Below are 18289 nucleotides of genomic sequence, written 5' to 3'. Positions count from 1 at the left end.
ACCCATTTCAGTCCGCCAACCAGCATCAGACCTGCCAGAATTATTGCTTATTTTGACACTTCCTTACAATTTCATAGGTCCCCTTCCTCCAGGTTGAGGCCAGTGTTTCCATTTAAGACAATAAACATGCAAACATTCTCCCTGAAGGAGTGTTTTTCTTAAACATGTTTGTTAATCAGCCAGGCCCCCTCCCTGCCCATCTTCAAATCCTTCCTCAAAGCACACCTCTTCAATGTCGCCTTTGGCACCTAACCACTATACCTCTATTCATGAAATCTAGACTGCCCCAACTTGACATTTCGTCCTTTAGATTGTAAGCTCCTTTCAGCAGGACTGTTCTTTTGTTAAACTGTACAGCGTTGCGTAACCCTAGTAGTGCTCTAGAAATGTTAAGTAATAGTAGTAATAGTAAGTTACGATGTTGTCAGTGGTTTGCAAGAAACCTAATTTAAAGAGTTTGTTGTGACTCTGGGCAAGTCACTTAACCCTCCATTGCCAAAGGTACAAATAAGTACCTGTATACATATGTAAGCAGCATTGAGCCTGCCATGAGTGGGAAAGCGCAGAGTACAAATGTAACACAAATAAATGTTACGATTGACACATATACCTCTGTAATTGTTTGGGTTAGTGGTATCCCCGTTTATAGATTGGTCAGTTCCCTAAGATGTGGTAAGCGTGGTTAATTACACCAGAGAACACAATCAGGCTTTGTAAATTGCTGTATTGAGCATTTCATTTCATATTCTATTGGCCCACCATGCTTTCTGGGTTTAAATGTCTGGAGGCATTCTTTGATTTAATCTAATCATTTTTTTCCCAGCAGGTTTAATTCTTCTTGGGGCTGTTTTTTGCTCTTGTGCGAGCGTTTCAGGTTTGATTACTTTGTAGTGGTGCCAGAAATGCTCAGTTCAAATTTTACCATAATCATGCATCTCCTACACTTTTACCTCTCTGTATGTCCCATCTATACTGCCTATAAAGATGTTTTCTTGCATATTGTGTTGACAGTGTAAGTACCATACAATGCCATAATACATTTATTTATTGCATTTGTATCCCACATTTTCCCACCTCTTTGCAGGCTCAATGTGGCTTACAATACATCATGAATAGTGGAAATGAGAAGAGAATAGACAATTGGTATTACAGAAGGATTTTGGGTTACATGATAATGATAAAGCATAATAGTGAAATAACAAGAAAACATTTTAAGATAATTCTGGGTACATGTGGGGGATTTCACATGTGATGATCTTAGTGATATGTCTTGTTGAAGAAATGAGTCTTCAGTAGTTTGCAGAAGCTGGTTAGTTCTGCCTTATGCGATTTTCTTCAAAAAGGTGGTAAATAAATAAATAAATACAATACAAAAAAATAGTCCCAATTTCTTTTTCTGGCACTGATTTGGTCACAGGCAGGTCTCAAATCTTTTCCTTGAATCCTCTTCTAGGGTCCTAAGTGAACACCTCCTTGGCTTCTTTTCTTAGGTTCCTGAAACTCTCCTGCAAGACACATTTTGCTGTAAGAAAGTTACAGTAGCTTCAGCAGCATGTCTGGAAAGTACTACTCAAAAATACCTCCTTTGGGGAAATACAAAATACAACGAATTACCAAAAATCTCTTAAAACGCATCAGGGGCAATTCTCTAACTTGGCACGCCGATGCTATGCAATACTATACAGGCATCTATGTGCCAGGATGTCACTTTCGAATACTAGCAAGAGCCCAAATTAACATGCATAAATTTAGCCGTGGCCATTTAAACCAGGTTGACAGCAGGCATAAATGGGCATGCCTAAATACACCGTGCAAAGAGCATACAATGCCCACACCTATGTCCCCTCGCAGTTATGTACTAGAGCAAATACACTATCTTCCAGAAAAGCACATAGTACACAAAGTCCAGCTTTCCCGTGTACTTGTAAGTGCATGCAGCCACCTAGAGAACTGTCTTTCATCTTTTTTTTAGATGTGTTAGTGACAGAAGGAAGAGCAAAAATGGCATTGTGAGACTCAAGGGTGAAAAGGATAAACTGCTTAGCAAATATTCCTGTTTTGCATTCACAGATGAAGGGCCAGGAGCACAGAATAAGCAGAAATTGGAATGGAAGTGAGATAGACTTCAAATAATTGTTACTATATTAATTAGGAGCTAGCTAAACTGAAAATTGACAAATAATCTCCTATAATTTCTGTGAGGAATTGGGAGAGTTTTTACTTTCTTTGAATTGTACAACTTCTCTTAATGACACATTTCCTTTGAGTTAAAACCCTGAGGACTACATACAACACCTCAACTTCCAGAAATTACTAAGGACTTACCTGTTCGGAAGAGCATATCCTACTGACCCAACTTAAATACCTAAATCCAACAACACAAAGAAATCCAAATTTGTATTGAACTTTATATTCGTTATATAACTTCCCTCTTTATGATTCCTTGATGTGTCTGTTTATATCTATTTCATTGTAAATAACTTCAATCTATATTTGTTTTTTCACCTTAGGTGACTATCACTTCACGGCACTATGTAAGCCACATTGAGCCTGCAAATAGGTGGGAAAATGTGGGGTACAAATGTAACAAATAGATAAATGAGTTAGATAAAAACCGCAAAAATATATTATAAATACTTCTTTAACAACTAGTAGATTTCCATTTCCATTACAACAAGCAGTCTTATGACCAATCTTCTAATAAGGAAATAATAATCCAGCTTTTGCTAACATCCCCTATTTTGAAACTGGAAAAAGTAACACCACAACTGGATAAGAGTGGTATATTACATCACAATCTATATTTTGACAGAGTAATGGCCCAGATACAATTTTACTTACTTGCCTGCATATTTCTTTACAATACAAGGTGAACAGTGAAAAAAAAACTGTCTGCTAGTCCTACTGGATTTATCAACAGCATTTGACACTCAACTATCAAATTTTACATTGTCTATCTCCAATAGGGGATTGGTGTATAAATGATTTCCATTCTTTCTAGCAGGGAGATCTTTCATAGTCTAGGCCATTCCCCCAACTTCTGGATAAAAAGAAGTCGCTTTTGGTGTTCATCAAGGTTCTATCCTTTCTCTGGATATTTTAACATCTACCTTGAGATGAGAATCTGCAGCTTTTTCTGCACAACAGGCTAATCTTCAATTTTCAAAGGTGCAACAGGGTTAAAAAGGGGGCGTGTTTTGCTTATTTGGATTTTTCCATAATTGTCTTCAAACTCCTTCTTTGTTCCATTCAAACTTTCCAGATTTAGATTTTTTAAACTATATCCAAGCACTGACAGTTTTTTAATCCTGTACTGTACAATCTGGGGAGTCAATTCCAACACAGTTGGAGTCATTTTTATCTGCTCCAGGGAAATTCCTTCTTTCATAAAGCACTCGAGCCGTTCCTTCAGAACAGGAACTGGGTAGTATAACATGGCTGGGCATTTTAAAACTAGCCGCTTTATCTCTTCATGGCTACATTTGAAAATGTTCTTGGAAAAGGAAATAGTGTTCTCCATGCTGTCTGGTTCAAGGTTAAAAAGAAACCCCTTGAGCTTGGAAAGCAGATGCAGAACCTCAGAGTCTCTAAATCCTGCATTACATAGAAACTCTAGGTTACTCTTCACAGTTTCTGCAGACTTGGAAAGAATAAATGGGTTCTGGCTCAACAATTTCAGCAGCCAGATTTTCATGTCAGCTTGGGATCCTCCTAAATTCAGGTAATGTTCCTGCACGTTTCAATTATTTGTTGATTTTTGTCAACCGTATTGGAAAACACGTGGGGAGAGCTGCTCAGAAGTTTGATGATTATCCTATTCTTAAGTCCAAGTTCTTGGAAGTATTTAATATGGCTTTCTGATTCTCTTGGTGCCAGAAACAAAAGAAAGCCTCTGGAAACCGTGCTATGACCTGGACAAGTTCTCTCTCATCACGGCATAATGTTCGCCACAGATACCTCTGAGCACTGATATCGGCAGGAGAGTGGAGCACAGCTTCCGGACAGCGCTCTAAAATACTGCTATGACTGTCCCGTTGGCCCCCATCTCCTTTAATATATTAGCAGTTTCATCAACATGTGAGACATCCTGTGCAAGGACCCAGCTTTCCGTCGACGGATTTTTGTATGTCAACACACAGCCTATTCAGGCTTTCTACAATTTTGTGATTTTCTTCCTTCAGTTTCTGTTCAGTGCCGCAAGTGCGATACTGGAAGAACCTTCCATTACTCTCCGGATTCCGTAGCGTGATGATGCCAACCCACGTTCTGCATCGATGCATCGCAGCAAGGAAACACTACACCAAATCTGCAGCAGCACAAATGATGCCTCCCAACATCACGCAAAGTAACAACTAATCTCACTGCAAAAAAAAAAAAAAAAAGTCAAGAAACTCATGATCAGGTATTTTAGCTAATTGGCCTACAAGTCACTAAATCTGTCGGTATATTAAAAATGTGCAATGCAGACAAACTAGAGGTTATATGATACAACTGTATACAATATAAACATTTCAGCAAACACAAAGCAGCATGGCTCAAACTAGATTTCTTTTCTCTGTTAATAATCCATAGTTAATTTAATAATAGGTATTTGTCATGGCAAAAAAAAAAAGCCAAATTTCTAGTCCCAAATGTTTCAACTGTTATACGTTTCAGTATTGATTTGTTATATTGTTCTTATACTTGCAAATTCAATAAAACTATGGGAACCAAAAAAAAAGAAGCCAAATTTTTTGGTGGAATACAGGCTGTAAATGTCCAGCTTTCCTGATTTGGTAAAGAACTACCTGTTCATAATACATTACATTAGACACTTTATTCCCATTAGAGCTCCATGCGGTTTACGAGAGATGCACTGGGGCATTCCCACAGAGCTAACAAAATCAGATTGTAAAGAATGTATATCAAATGCAGAAAAAATTAAAGTTCAGCAGAATTACATATCAACACTGACTAAACTATTAAAAAAGACGTTTTAAGAGCTTTCTTGAAAGTTATTGCATGAAAAAAATACTAATCATGTTACATAATGGGAGTATTTCATGAAACTTCTTGTTACAGAATTCTGAAATCAAATTATCAGCAGAATCTTGGTATCATCCCAAATCATCAGCTAGCAAAAATCCTCTTTATGCTTTTCCATGCTAGAAAGCTCACGTTTAGGGAGTTTCTAAATAGCCTAATAGTGATAATAATAAGGCAAAACTACAATTCTTAAAAGATTATATAAAATACTTCAGAAACATGCAAGGACAAGGGCAGGGAGCAGTCACCTTCACTAATGTTTAAGTTGGGTCCAAAAGGGCTTAATAAGAGCCAATAAATAACTTCCGATGTGGGGCCATGACACAGATCAATGCATGCCGACATCCATTCCACCAATCTGTGTATCTCCAAATTACCTTTTAACCTAGACATCCCTCCCCTTTCTCCCCATCCACCACCATGCATTTCTCCTTCTCCCTCCCCACCCCATACCAGGTCCAGCATCTCTCCTTCTCCATCCCCTTCCCCCACCTTGGAAGACTGACCACCCCCCCTAGCACTGTGTAACAACTCACTGCTAGGGTCAGGTGCTGCCATTTTGAACCAATATGGCACCAGGGACATAAGTGATTAGGCATTGCACTTGCCTTTAGAGGAGGATGGAGAGTGTGTTCATGGGGTTTTATAAAGTCCTTTGCTATATGTAAAGTATGTTTTAATATTGAAATAGGATCACACAGAACTGTGCACTGATATACACATGTATATAAAAAAACAATATGCAAAGACTGTGTGTGATATGCATTTAGGCAGGGTGCAGTTTGGGTGGAGCTGAGGCAGAGTTGCCATGTACTACTACTACTACTATTTTACATTATAAATTGTGTATACAAGCACAACACATACTCTTACGCCTTTCTCACAGCAGGTATAAATTTGTACAAAATAATCTGTGCTCAATTAGGGATTGGTTCTGAGAGCCTAGTGGATTTATTTCCTGTAGTTTAGACTAATATTTTGATGTAAGTTGATGTTTTGTTTGATATTTGTATTAAAGTAACATAGTAACATAGTAGATGATGGCAGAAAAAGACCTGCACGGTCCATCCAGTCTGCCCAACAAGATAACTCATATGTGCTACTTTTTGTGTATACCCTACTTTGATTTGTACCTATGCTCTTCAGGGCACAGACCGTATAAGTCTGGCCAGCACTATCCGCGCCTCCAAACCACCAGCCCCGCCTCCCAACCACCGGCTCTGGCACAGACCGTAGAAGTCTGCCCAGCACTATCCCTGCCTCCCAACCACCAGCCCCGCCTCCTTATAACTCCTCGTTTTGGTGCTATCAACTGTTAATTTGTATTTAGATTCGTTGTTTATAACTTTTAGGGAGTTCATAGAACACTACCCCTCTCCCTTAAGAACACTCCCTCACAGAATCAGGACTACTTTAAGCTCTCTAGTCCCGCCCAAAGAGGAAGTGACATGGGAGGGGTGGAGCAAAGAGGGCATATACCATGAGGTATAAAGCAGGGCCAGAGTTCGGGTAGGAAGAAGCAGATCTACAGCTTCTGCCTTTCTTGTCTACCTATAGCTAGCCTAAGCTAGTTGAAGTAAACCAAACTAACTGAATAGTTTGTGAGAATCCTGTTCTGAGGCCTGGCTGGAGCCAGACCAGGTTGGGCAACCTAAGAAATAGACTGTACAAACTATGCTTTTGGGGCCTGTCAGCCACAGGCCCATGTCAAGATTTCCTCTGAATCTTAAGAGACTTTATCCTAATTTTCTGTACCTGTGAAGTAACCGGCCTCAGCTTTTGAAACAGTACAGTCTTGATTATCCAACGTTAATGGGACTGAGCCATTGTCAGACAAGTTGGATAATATGGAAAATATGGTCAACTCTTAAAAAATGCACTGAAAACATACTTTATGTTTCAACTTTTTTATTATTATTAAAGCAAAATGTAACAAACAGAACTTTCCCACAAGAACAAGTAGGAAGAATAGTACCATCATAAAATACCGAATCGATCACATCAATTTTTCTTTAAACCCTCCCCTTCACACAGGAAAATATACTTTATGCATAAGAACAGGCAAAGGGTATCTGTATTTAAACTACAGTATTATTAACATTAACCAGCAGAGCTGCCCAAGTGTATTTAATGCCCTAGGCAAAACTCCAGTCATGTGCCTCCTCCTCCCCCACCTGTTTCCAATATTTTCCCTTCCTTTTACCCCCCACCAACTGCCCTTCCTTTCCTCCCTCTGACCTTCCTTTTCTTCTCCCTCTCGTGCGTTTTCAGCATCTACCATAACAACAAGTGAATGACAGCAGATAAGAGCTGTTTTCCTCAATCCCTGTATCGCCTCCTTTGCTCACCTCCCCCGGCGGAGCCCCTCCACCTTCTACTTGTCTTCAATCTCAGGGAGGGCAGGCGGCAGCTTCCAATCAAACCTGCTTACTTCCGCGTCGCGTCGCCACTGACGTAACTTCCTGTTTCCGGCCTGGCGGATGGGCAAGCAAACTGGTTGGATAAAAACAGACGACGACGAAGTGAGCCTATGTAGTCCATGGTATGAGCTGAAGCCAGTAGGCGGAGCTTGCCGCGGTTAGTAGTACACCCAAAGCAATTATAGCAAAAAGATGTTAGAAGTAAAGGACTATCTATGCTGGTCAACCTCTAACAAGTGCCTTAAAAGGAGAAGAGTATTGATTGATTGATTGATTGGAGGAGTAGGTTTTACTTCCATTGCTTTCCATTGAAAGCAATGGAAGTAAAACCTGGCTGGCTCAATCCGTCCTACTACTACTACTACTATTATCATTTCTAAAGCGCGTCCTCCTTTTTCTGGAGCCATATGGTAACCCTACTAGTGGTTAGTGCAGCAGACTTTGATCCTGGGGAACTGAGTTCAATTCCCACTGCAGCTCCTTGTGACTTAACCCTCCATTGCCCCTGATACAAAATAAGTACCTGAATCAGGGGCATAGGCACGGGTGGGCCTGGGTGGGCCCAGGCCCACCCACTTAAGCCCAAAGCCCACCCAGGGAATGGTGCACCCCGAGTCGCAGTAAGAGGCCCGCGTGGCATTCCTCCTTCCCTCCTCGCCCGACGTCAGACCTCCTCCGCTCCCCCCCAGTTCCGTGCCCCCCCCCCACAAAGTTTTTTAACCTGTCCTTTTTATTTCAGATAGCAGCGAGCAACGTGAAGACACTGCTTCAAGTTCACCCTTTCCTCTTCACTCAGTGTCCGTCCCGCCTTTACGATGATGTATTTCCTGTTTCCGCGAAGGTGGGACGAACACTGTGTGAACAGGAAAGGGAGGAACTTGAAGCTGGCGAGCGTTGCAGTGCCTTTACGTCGCTCGCTGCTACTGAAAGAAAAGGCCAGGCCAGGTTTGTGTGCACGGGAGGCGGGGGGGGGGGGCGGAGAGGACTCTGAGGGCTTTTGGGGAACTGAGGGAGGGCCAGGGAGACGCGCTGGGCATGAGTGGGAGGGGAAGGGGGAACGGAGAGGACTCGGAGGGCTTTTGGGGAGCTGAGGGAGGGCAGGGAGACTCGCTGGCCATGGGTGGGGTGGGAGGGGAGGGGAGGGGGGAAAGGAGAGGGACTCAGAGGGCTTTTGGGGAACTGAGGGAGGGCAGGGAGACTCGCTGGGCATGGGTGGGAGGGGAGGGGGGAACGGAGAGGACTCGAAGGGCTTTTGGGGAGCTGAGGGAGGGCAGGGAGACTCGCTGGCCATGGGTGGGGGGGGGGGGGAGGGGGGAACGGAGAGAGGACTCGGAGGGCTTTTGGGGAGCTGAGGGAGGGCAGGGAGACTCGCTGGCCAGGGGTGGGGGGGGAGGGGGGGAACGGCGAGGACTCCGGAGGGCTTTTGGGGAGCTGAGGGAGGGCAGGGAGACTCGCTGGACATGGAGAGGAGGGCAGGGGGGGGAGAGAAACATTGCTGGAGGGAAGGGGACAGAGGAAATTGCTGGACATCAGGACATGGATGGAGGGAAGAGAGGAAATTGCTGGACATGGATGAGGGGAGGGGAGGGCAGGGGGAGAAAACATAAGGTCACAGGAGGACGGTGGACATGATGAGTGAAAAAATATCAAATAGAAAGAAGACACTGCATAAAACAGAAGACACTGGGACCAACGCGAATAGAAAAACTAAATGATCAGACAACAAAGGTAGAAAACATTTTTTAATTCAGAATTTATTAATTGGAATATGTCAGCTTTTGGAAATGTGCATCTGTGATATTTTGCATGTAAGTTTCAGTTTTTCTAGTATTGCTGCATGCTGAGTCTGACTTCTTGAGGCAACTTTCCAGTTCAGAAATTTGCCTTCATATCTGTTGTGTCACGTGTTTTTCATGTGTGATCAAGGTGCAGTATTCTGCTAGCGTGTGGTATTTGCATCCTTTTTTGTTTTGTTTTTTTTGTTTCACTAGGTTGTGTACTGGTGTTTTAGAGCCCGGTGTAATTATAGTGCTGCCTTTCCACGCATAAGGTTGTAGCTCGTCCTGTCCTTGGAATTAGTGCTGTTATGGTTTGGTAAGGTTATAAGTGTGTTTTTGCACAAGTTTGTGTATAGTGTTTTGCAGTGGAGAATTTGTGTATTGGCCTTACTGAGGTGGCACCAAAACATCAGAAAGGGTGTAGAGCCTAAATCATAACACACTACCTCTTGAAGGATCTATATATGATCGTAATAAAAGGAGCTCATTGTGAACACTATCCACCCTAAAAGGTGTTTTGTGGCTCTACATGAGAATTGTGATATGATCCCTTGTTTCATATTGTTGACGGTCTGCATTTTCTGTATCGGTATATTGGTGTATTAGGGTCTGCCCAGTGTAATATTTATGGTACAGTAAGGTTCTGAGTGTGTTTTTGCACAAATTTGTGCATAGTGTTTTGCAGTTGAGCGATTGTCGCTTTGATTGATGCTTTGAGCAACCACTTTATTCTTTGACATATGATACATGTCTAATATCTAAAATTCTTTGACATATGATACATATCTAATATCTAAATTTAATTAAAGGTATTAATTGTCAATGGGGTGGAGCTAGGGAGAGGTGCCAGACCGTAGACTGGAGTCGGGGAAGGGAGAAAAGTGCTGGACCGATTGGTATTAATTGCCTTTGGAGAAAGTCTTCAGCTAACAAAGCTTGAGGATCCTCATTAGCTAAAGTATTTATATTTTGAGGTGGAGGTATGGCGGAGCAGTGATAATTTTGTGCCCACCCACTTTAGGCTCAGGCCCACCCAAAATTGGCTGTCTGGCTACGCCACTGACCTGAATATTTGTAAACCGCTTTGAATGTAGTTGCAAAATACCTCAGAAAGTCGGTATATCAAGTCCCATTTCCCTTCCCCCCTTTCCCTTATGACATCACAATATCAGAAGTGAGCCAAGTATCGGGCAATCAAGCCATTGTGACATCACTGATGAGGTTGGCTCGTATTGTAAACCACTTTGAATGTAATTGCAGAGAGCTGTGTTAGTCCACTTTTAAAGGTAATCAATAGAAATAAAAGAAAATAAGATGATACCTTTTTTTATTGGACAACTGATTAGCTTTCAAAGGTTGCCCTTCTTTGTCAGATCGGATATAAGCAATGTGGTAGATGACAGTGTATCTGAGTGAAACATCAAGCATTTCAGTGACAGTCTAACAGGATGGGGGTGGATAGGTGAGAGTCAGGGAGGACAGGAAGGTGACAGAGGAATACAATTTCCAAAGCAATACAATTTTTACTTTATAATGAGCTAGAAAACCCAGATCTTTGTTAAGCCCTGTCTAGTGGGTGTCAAAATATTTGATCATTCTGACTTCAAAGGACTTACATTCCTGTATTGTTTTAAAGTTCCCTGGTTTTCTAAAGTGCTGTCCCACAGGCGTGACATCTTTGTTGGTACTGGCATTTTTCATATGATGTCTATGTAAATTAAATCTCTTCTTTAGCATCTGACTTGTTTCTCCAATGTAGCAGCCTTCATCGCATTTTTTACACTGAATGATATATATGTGAAAGATTCCTTAATGTTGAATATTTTTCCTTTGTGAATAACCGTGGGGTCCTGTGAGATATTTTGGCATAGTTTGCAGCTGAATATATTGCAAGGATGTGTGCCATTCTTTCTTTTTGAGGTCTGTGTTGGGAGCTTACTTCTAATTAGCTTGTGTTTTAAGTTGGGTGGCTGTCGGAAGGCCAGCACTGGTGGGGATGGGAATATCTCTTTCAGTAATTCATCCTCCTGGAGTACAGGCTGCAGATCTCTTATGATTTTTCTTAATTTTTCTAGCTCTGGGTTGTATGTCACTATAAGGGGGATTCTGTCTGTGGTTTTTTTTTCTTTGTACTGTAGCAGATTTTCCCTGGGTGTTTTGAGGGAGGAGGCAATATTCTTGGAGATTATTTTGGGGGTTGTAGCCTTTCTGTTTGAAGGATGCAGTCAGGGTTTCGAGGTGTCTGTCCCTGTCCCCTGGGTCAGAGCAAATATGGTGGTATCTTGTGGCTTGGCTGTAAATAATGGATATTTTTGTATGCGAAGGGTAGAAGCTGGAGTTGTGGAGGTAGCTGCATTTGTCTGTGGGTTTCTTGTATATGGATGTTTGTATATATAAGTACATAAATATTGCCATACTGGGAAAGACCAAAGGTCCATCAAGCCCAGCATCCTGTTTCCAACAGTGGCCAATCCAGATCACATATACCTGGCAAGATCCCAAAAAAGTACAAAACATTTTATACTGCTTATCCCAGAAATAGATTTTTGCCAAGTCCATTTAATAATGGGCTATGGACTTTTCCTTTAGGAAGCCGTCCAAACCCGTTGCCAGAGAATGTGGTAAAGGTGGTTAGCTTAGCAGAGTTTAAAACAAATTGGAGAAAAGTTTTCTTCACTCAGTGTGTAATTAAATTTGCTACATTGTAGCTTCATCGCATGCCCTCTAGTCCTAGTATTTTTGGAAAGCGTAAACCGGCGCTTCACATCTACCCATTCAACTCCACTCATTATTTTATAGACCTCTATCATATCTCCCCTCAGCCGCTTTTCTCCAAGCTGAAGAGCCCTAGCCACTTTAGCCTTTCCTCATAGGGAAAGGGAAATGGGACTTGATATACTGCCTTTCTATGGTGTTTTGCAACTACATTCAAAGCGGTTTACATATATTCAGGTACTTATTTTGTACCAGGGGCAATGGAGGGTTAAGTGACTTGCCCACAGTCACAAGGAGCTGCAGTGCGAATCAAACCCAGTTCCCCAGGATCAAAGTCTGCTGCACTAACCACTAGGCTACTCCTCCGGGAAGTCGTCCCATCCCCTTTATCATTTTTGTTGCCCTTCTCTGCACCTTTTCTAATTCCGCTATATCTTTTTTGAGATGCGGCAACCAGAATTGAACACAATATTCAAGGTGCGGTCGCACCATGGAGCGATACAAAGGCATTATAACATCCTCATTTTTGTTTTCCATTCCTTTCCTAATAATACCTAACACACTGAGCAGAAGGTTTCAACGTATCATCAACGACAAAACCTAGATCCCTTTCTTGGTCGGTGACTCCTAACATGGAACCTTGCATGACGTAGCTATAATTCGGGTTCCTCTTTCCCACATGCATCACTTTGCACTTGCTCACATTAAACGTCATCTGCCATTTAGACGCCCAATCTCCCAGTCTCGTAAGGTGCTGTTGTAATTTTTCACAATCCTCCCGCGATTTAACGACTTTGAATAACTTTGTGTCATCTGCAAATTGAATTACTTCACTAGTTACTCCCATCTCTAGGTCATTTATACATGTTAAAAAGCAGCGGTCCCAGCACAGACCCCTGGGGAACCCTACTAACTACCCTTCTCCATTGAGAATACTGACCATTTAAGTGTTTTCTATCTTTTAACCAGTTTTTAATCCACAATAGAACACTACCTCCTATCCCATGACTCTCCAATTTCCTCTGGAGTCTTTCATGAGGTACTTTGTCAAACGCCTTCTGAAAATCCAGATACACAATATCAACCGGCTCACCTTTATCCACATGTTTGTTCACCTCTTCAAAGAAATGTAGTAGATTGGTGAGGCAAGATTTCCCTTCACTAAATCCATGTTGACTTTGTCTCATTAATCCATTCTTTTGAATATGCTCTGTAATTTTAGATGCCCAACTGGGCATGTAAAACTCTGCCCTTTAATGATGTCGCATATTCAGAAATCATAGCCATAAGTATAGAGTTATTCACATATTATCACATACATACACCAGAACAGAACATTCACACACTGCAAAAGTAAACAACAACTTCTGGAGTACAACCACAACTTAGTTTTTATTTTCTCATTTCCATCTTCCAAAATTCCAAACAGCAGATGCACACACCAGTAGGACGGACCCAAAGCAGTCCAAAACAAGTAAAGTCAGAAACAACACAGTTTATATTTAAGTAAATAACTAAGGGTGGTGAAAAAATTATTTATGACATTTATATCACACATTATGAATTAGGTTGAAACCTGGGAGCATTTAAAATCTTTTTTTTTCCTGTGTGCCAAAATTGAAATTACCGCAAGGGCCACACAGTAACCGGATGGCAACTCCAATTTAGTACATGCAGGGGGCGTGTAGCTGCCCACGCGGCTTAGTAAAAGGGTCCCAGAGGTTGGTACTGTTCCAGATGCCTTCAAACATGCTGTAGTTACACCATTCCTCAAAAATTCATTGGACTCTACCCGCCCTTCCAACTCTTTCCCTATCTCCCTCCTCCCTTTCTTATCCAAGCTACTTGAACATTGTCAACACTGTTGTTATGACTTTCTTTCATCTCAAGCTATGATCCACTTCAATCTGCCTTTCGCCCGCTACATTCAACTAAAACAGCCCTTGCTAAAGTCTCCAATGACCTGTTCCTGGCCAGATCCAGAGGTCTCTATTCTATCCTCATCCTTCTCAAACTACCTGCTGCTTATGAACTGTGGATCACCACCTACTCCTTGATATGCTGTCCTCACTTGGATTTTGGGACTCTGTTCTTTCTCAGTTTTCTTCTTATCTCTCCTATCACACCTTTAGTGTATGCTCTGGAGGATCCTCCTCCACTTCTATCCCCGCTATCAGTTGGTGTACCTCAGGACTGTGTCTTGGGACCTCTTCTTTCCCCCATCTATATTTATTCCCTTAGTGCTCTGATCTCCTCCCATGGTTTTCAATATCTTTATGCTGATGACTCCCAGATTTACTTCTCCACCACAGAAATTTCAGCAAGAATCGAGGCCAAAGTCTCAGCTTGCCTGTCTGATATTGCTGCCTGAATGTCTCACCACCATCTGAAAGTAAACAGGCCAAGACTGAGCTTCTTATCTTTTCCCTAAACCCACCTCTTCTCTTCCCCCATTCTCTGTCTCTGTGGATAACTCATCCTCCTCGTATCATTAGCTTGTAACCTTGGTGTCATCTTTGACTCCGCTCTCTTTTTCTGCACATATCCAACAGACTGCTAAAACATATCATTTCTTTCTTTATATCACCAAAATTCATACCTTCCTTTCTAAGTACACTACCAAAACTCTTATCACCTCATGTTTAGACTACTACAATTTGCTTCTCACAGGTCTCCCACTAAGCCATCTCTCTCCCCTTCAATCCATTCAAAATTCTGCTGCACGACTTATATTCTACCAGTGTTGCTATGCTCACATTAGCCCTTTGGAGTCACTTTATTGCCTCCCTATCCATTTCTGAAAACAGTTCATACTCTTCTTATTGACTTACAAGTGCATTCACTCTGCATCCCCTCAGTTTTTCTCCACTCTTATCTCTCCCTACACTCCTTCTCAAGAACTCCATTCATCAGGTAAATTTTTTTCTGTACCCTTCTCCTCCACTGCCAACTCCAGACTCCAATCCTTTTATCTTGCTGTACCATATACTTGGAATAGACTTTCTGAGTCAGTACATCAAGCTCTATCTCTGGCTGTATTAAAATCTAGGCTAAAAGTTCACCTTTTTGAGGCTTATTTTAAATCCTCCTATTCACTTGTTCAGTACCCATGTGTTTTATCAGTCCCACCATAATCCCCTAATCCCTTTTTTTCCTGATTAGATTGTAAGATCTTGATTTGTCCCTGCCATTTTCAGGACACAAACCATAGAATTCTGCCCAGCCCTATTCTCCAATTACTGAAGGTGTTATTGAAGCCCATTCCAGCCCATCCAAATCTCTCTAGCCACGATCTGAGAACAGACTGTAGAAGCCTGCCCAGCACTGGCTTTGATCTTAATTACAGGTGTTGCCATCTAATTCACTGCTATGCTTATTTGGTTCCATGTCTTCATACAGTATTCCTGTGTGATTATCCCATGCATTTTTAAATTCTGTTACTGTTTTTATGTGCACGACCTTCCTGACTCTTCGTGTCCTCTTGATGGTTAATCATACGCTACCACTGTAGCATTGTCAAAGAAGATTTGAACTGTTTTGCCTTGGATTAAGGACTGAAAGGTCTGCAGGACTCTGGAATGCTTGGGTCTCTAAATGATAGTTGAAGGCCCAGGTGTCTTGGTCCATCAAGCAGCTTTATTTTACATGATGCTGATAATAGGTTCCTCAGCTGAGAAGACTTACATCCATTATGATCACCACCCGATTTGGTGGCTCTAGGGGCATTCCCTTCAACAGAGTCTAAGAATCCAACCTCTAACTCAAGCTGACTTTGATATTGGGCTGCAAGACCTCGTACGCCAGACTGCAGAGACCAACGGGTTAGAAGAGAGACATCTGTAAAGGATACATGTGCACTCAAGCAGAGGTAACCAAATCCAAGGTCACTGCCATACACATCAATACCTACATATAATCCCAAGCACGAGGAGCTCTCTGTATTATGACAGCATGAACCTGATCCTGCAGTTTGTGGACTCCGTCATGGAAAGAGCACTTTCCCTTACCTGATATTCTCAACATTGAGGGAGGTCGTTACCTCTTGGAAAAGCTGCACTTTCTGGAGTCCCTAGGGGTAGTGTAGTCACCACTCAAGTATTTGCCTGACTCCTCTCCTGCTCTCTCTTTCTTATGTGCCAGTTCTCAAGATATGGATGAAGTAGTAAGTCTTCTTTTCACAGCTCTGCTACCGCCACACTCACATCCTTGGAAAATGTGCCAGGAATTGTGGCTAACCCAAAAGCAAGAGCTTGAAAACTGGTAATGCTGACCCAAGATAAGTATGTGGTGGGAAGGCCAAATAGGAATGTGTGAAATATGCCTTCTTGAGAATGAGCAAAAGTTAGAAACTGTCCTGGATGTACATCTGAAGTGACTAAGTACTAGGTTGCCACACTGAAAAATGCAAAGAGCTCAGTTTACATTCTTTAGATCCAGAATCAGATGAACTGAGCAAGTCAAACTTGATCTCTCCTGTGAGCTACAAGAAGATCCATTACTCCCAGAGCAAGAAGTCTCTCCAAGGTATCCAGCACTGCCACCTTTTTGCAATAATAGTCATTTAAAAAATGTATATAGGGTGGTCACTCCTTTAAGAACTTTGGGCACTATGGTTAACTTATTTGAATCCTTGCTTGCAAACAATGTTTGGCCATCTCGGGAGGTCTGGAACGAGGCAGTTATAATCGAGACAAGACTGGTTCTAACCCTTTACCCTCAGGAGGGAACATTATCACAGAGCAACTTTCTTTTCAAATGGGTGACCACTCACATTAGGTATTCAGGTATCTCACGATCTCGCGTAACTTTATTCACTTAATTATGATCTTCTGCTCCAAACACTTAGGAGGAATTTGCATAGCTTTATGTATTTATTCATGACATTTATACCCCACATTAGCCCAAAATAGACAGGGATTTAGACTATTTCAAGGACAAACAAATAATTACGGGTTGATAGGTGAGAGTATAATTAGGCAGGACTAGATGGGACATGAGATTAAGAAAAGAGTGTAGGTAAAATGCAAACAGAGTTATTTCTATCAGAAAGGCCAGACTGAAGAAATGGCTATTTTAGAAGACTTCTATAAGTTAGGTAATCATCTGTAAACTTGATTGATTTAGGAAGAGAATTCCAAATTTTGGTGCCTTGATCGGAGAAATTAGCAGAGTGAATTGTTGTATATATCACATTCTTACAGAAGGAGATGTAAGACAAGGTATTCTCTAGATGAAACAGCATTACGAGGGGGTAATTGAATAAGATTATTCACAGATGATGGGGCTTGACCAAACATAATTTGATGAATGAAAACACAATTTGAAAGATGGCAGTCCATCTGGTTATGGGGGCAGATTGCTGCTTTGTAAATGAATGTGCTCACCCACCTTTTGTTCCCCCCACCCAAATACTTCCCACTGCGGTTGCTACCGATATTACAAGAACTATCTAGGTTTATTTGAGGGGGGGGGGGAATAGGTCATCCAGGTTGGCCAGAAAAGAATTGTGGCCGGGTTTGGAACGGGAGGAGGGGGTAACAACAGTACCAAATATTTTGTAGTAGTAGTGGCCAGGACTTGGAGGGATGCCCAGGTAAAGGGGGGAGTGTTACTAGAACAAAATCATTTTTTATTCCCCCCCCCATTATTTGCTTTAGATGTCTTGGATACTTTCAAGAGTATATGGGATGGATTTTCAATCCTTTTATGAGACATCTTTTGGGATTGTGGAGACAGATGAAGGGGAAACTGAAAAACATCTGGACCTACAGAGCTGGATTGGTTAGTACAAGTGGCTCATCTTTACCACTTGGAAATACTCACTGATCGACGTTATGATCCAGATAAAGAGTGGACTCACCTTGCCCTATTATTTTCTCATGAAGAGCGGCTGGGGTTGGGGGGAGGGTAACTTGAGGTGTCTTAGGGGTGCACAGCCAAAGTGTCTCTCATGGTACAGATTTTAGAGGGGGGGTATTCTTGGATTTGTGTGTGTGTGTGGGGGGGATGCAAAAAATTTATAGTTTAAAAAAAAAAAAAAAAAGCTGGTTTGTAACTGCACAATACCCCTATCAGTAAATTCAAACTGAATTACAGCATTACTGACCGAGCTCTTCAGGCTAACTAAATATGTTCTACATTCAGGCCAAAGAGCCATTTTTATTTTTACAAAGAGGATGGAAGCAAATCATACAAAAATAGCTGGCTAAAACTAGACACTTGCTTGGTAACTTCCTACACCAAATACAAGTACTTGTGACCCCCCCCTCCCCCACACACTTGTAGGTTTCAATGCCCAAACTCTGCTGGTTTGGCTGGTGGGGGTCCCCAATCCCCATCAGCTTTCCTGTG

General features: G+C 41.8%; 1 protein-coding gene across 1 annotated transcript; it reads right to left on the bottom strand.

Annotated features, from left to right (window-relative positions):
- Positions 1 to 2609: 2609 nt before the first annotated feature.
- On the bottom strand, positions 2610 to 7452 carry MTERF2 (mitochondrial transcription termination factor 2). Its single transcript, XM_030214556.1, is given in 6 exon segments — positions 2610 to 3738; positions 3741 to 3854; positions 3857 to 4021; positions 4024 to 4118; positions 4120 to 4361; positions 7374 to 7452. Coding segments are annotated over 5 exon segments (1125 nt in total). The 5' UTR covers positions 4281 to 4361; positions 7374 to 7452; the 3' UTR covers positions 2610 to 3148.
- Positions 7453 to 18289: the final 10837 nt, after the last annotated feature.

This window comes from Microcaecilia unicolor, chromosome 9, assembly GCF_901765095.1.
Source record: "Microcaecilia unicolor chromosome 9, aMicUni1.1, whole genome shotgun sequence".
Lineage (NCBI taxonomy): Eukaryota > Metazoa > Chordata > Amphibia > Gymnophiona > Siphonopidae > Microcaecilia > Microcaecilia unicolor.
This window is presented reverse-complemented; position numbering and strand designations above follow the sequence as displayed.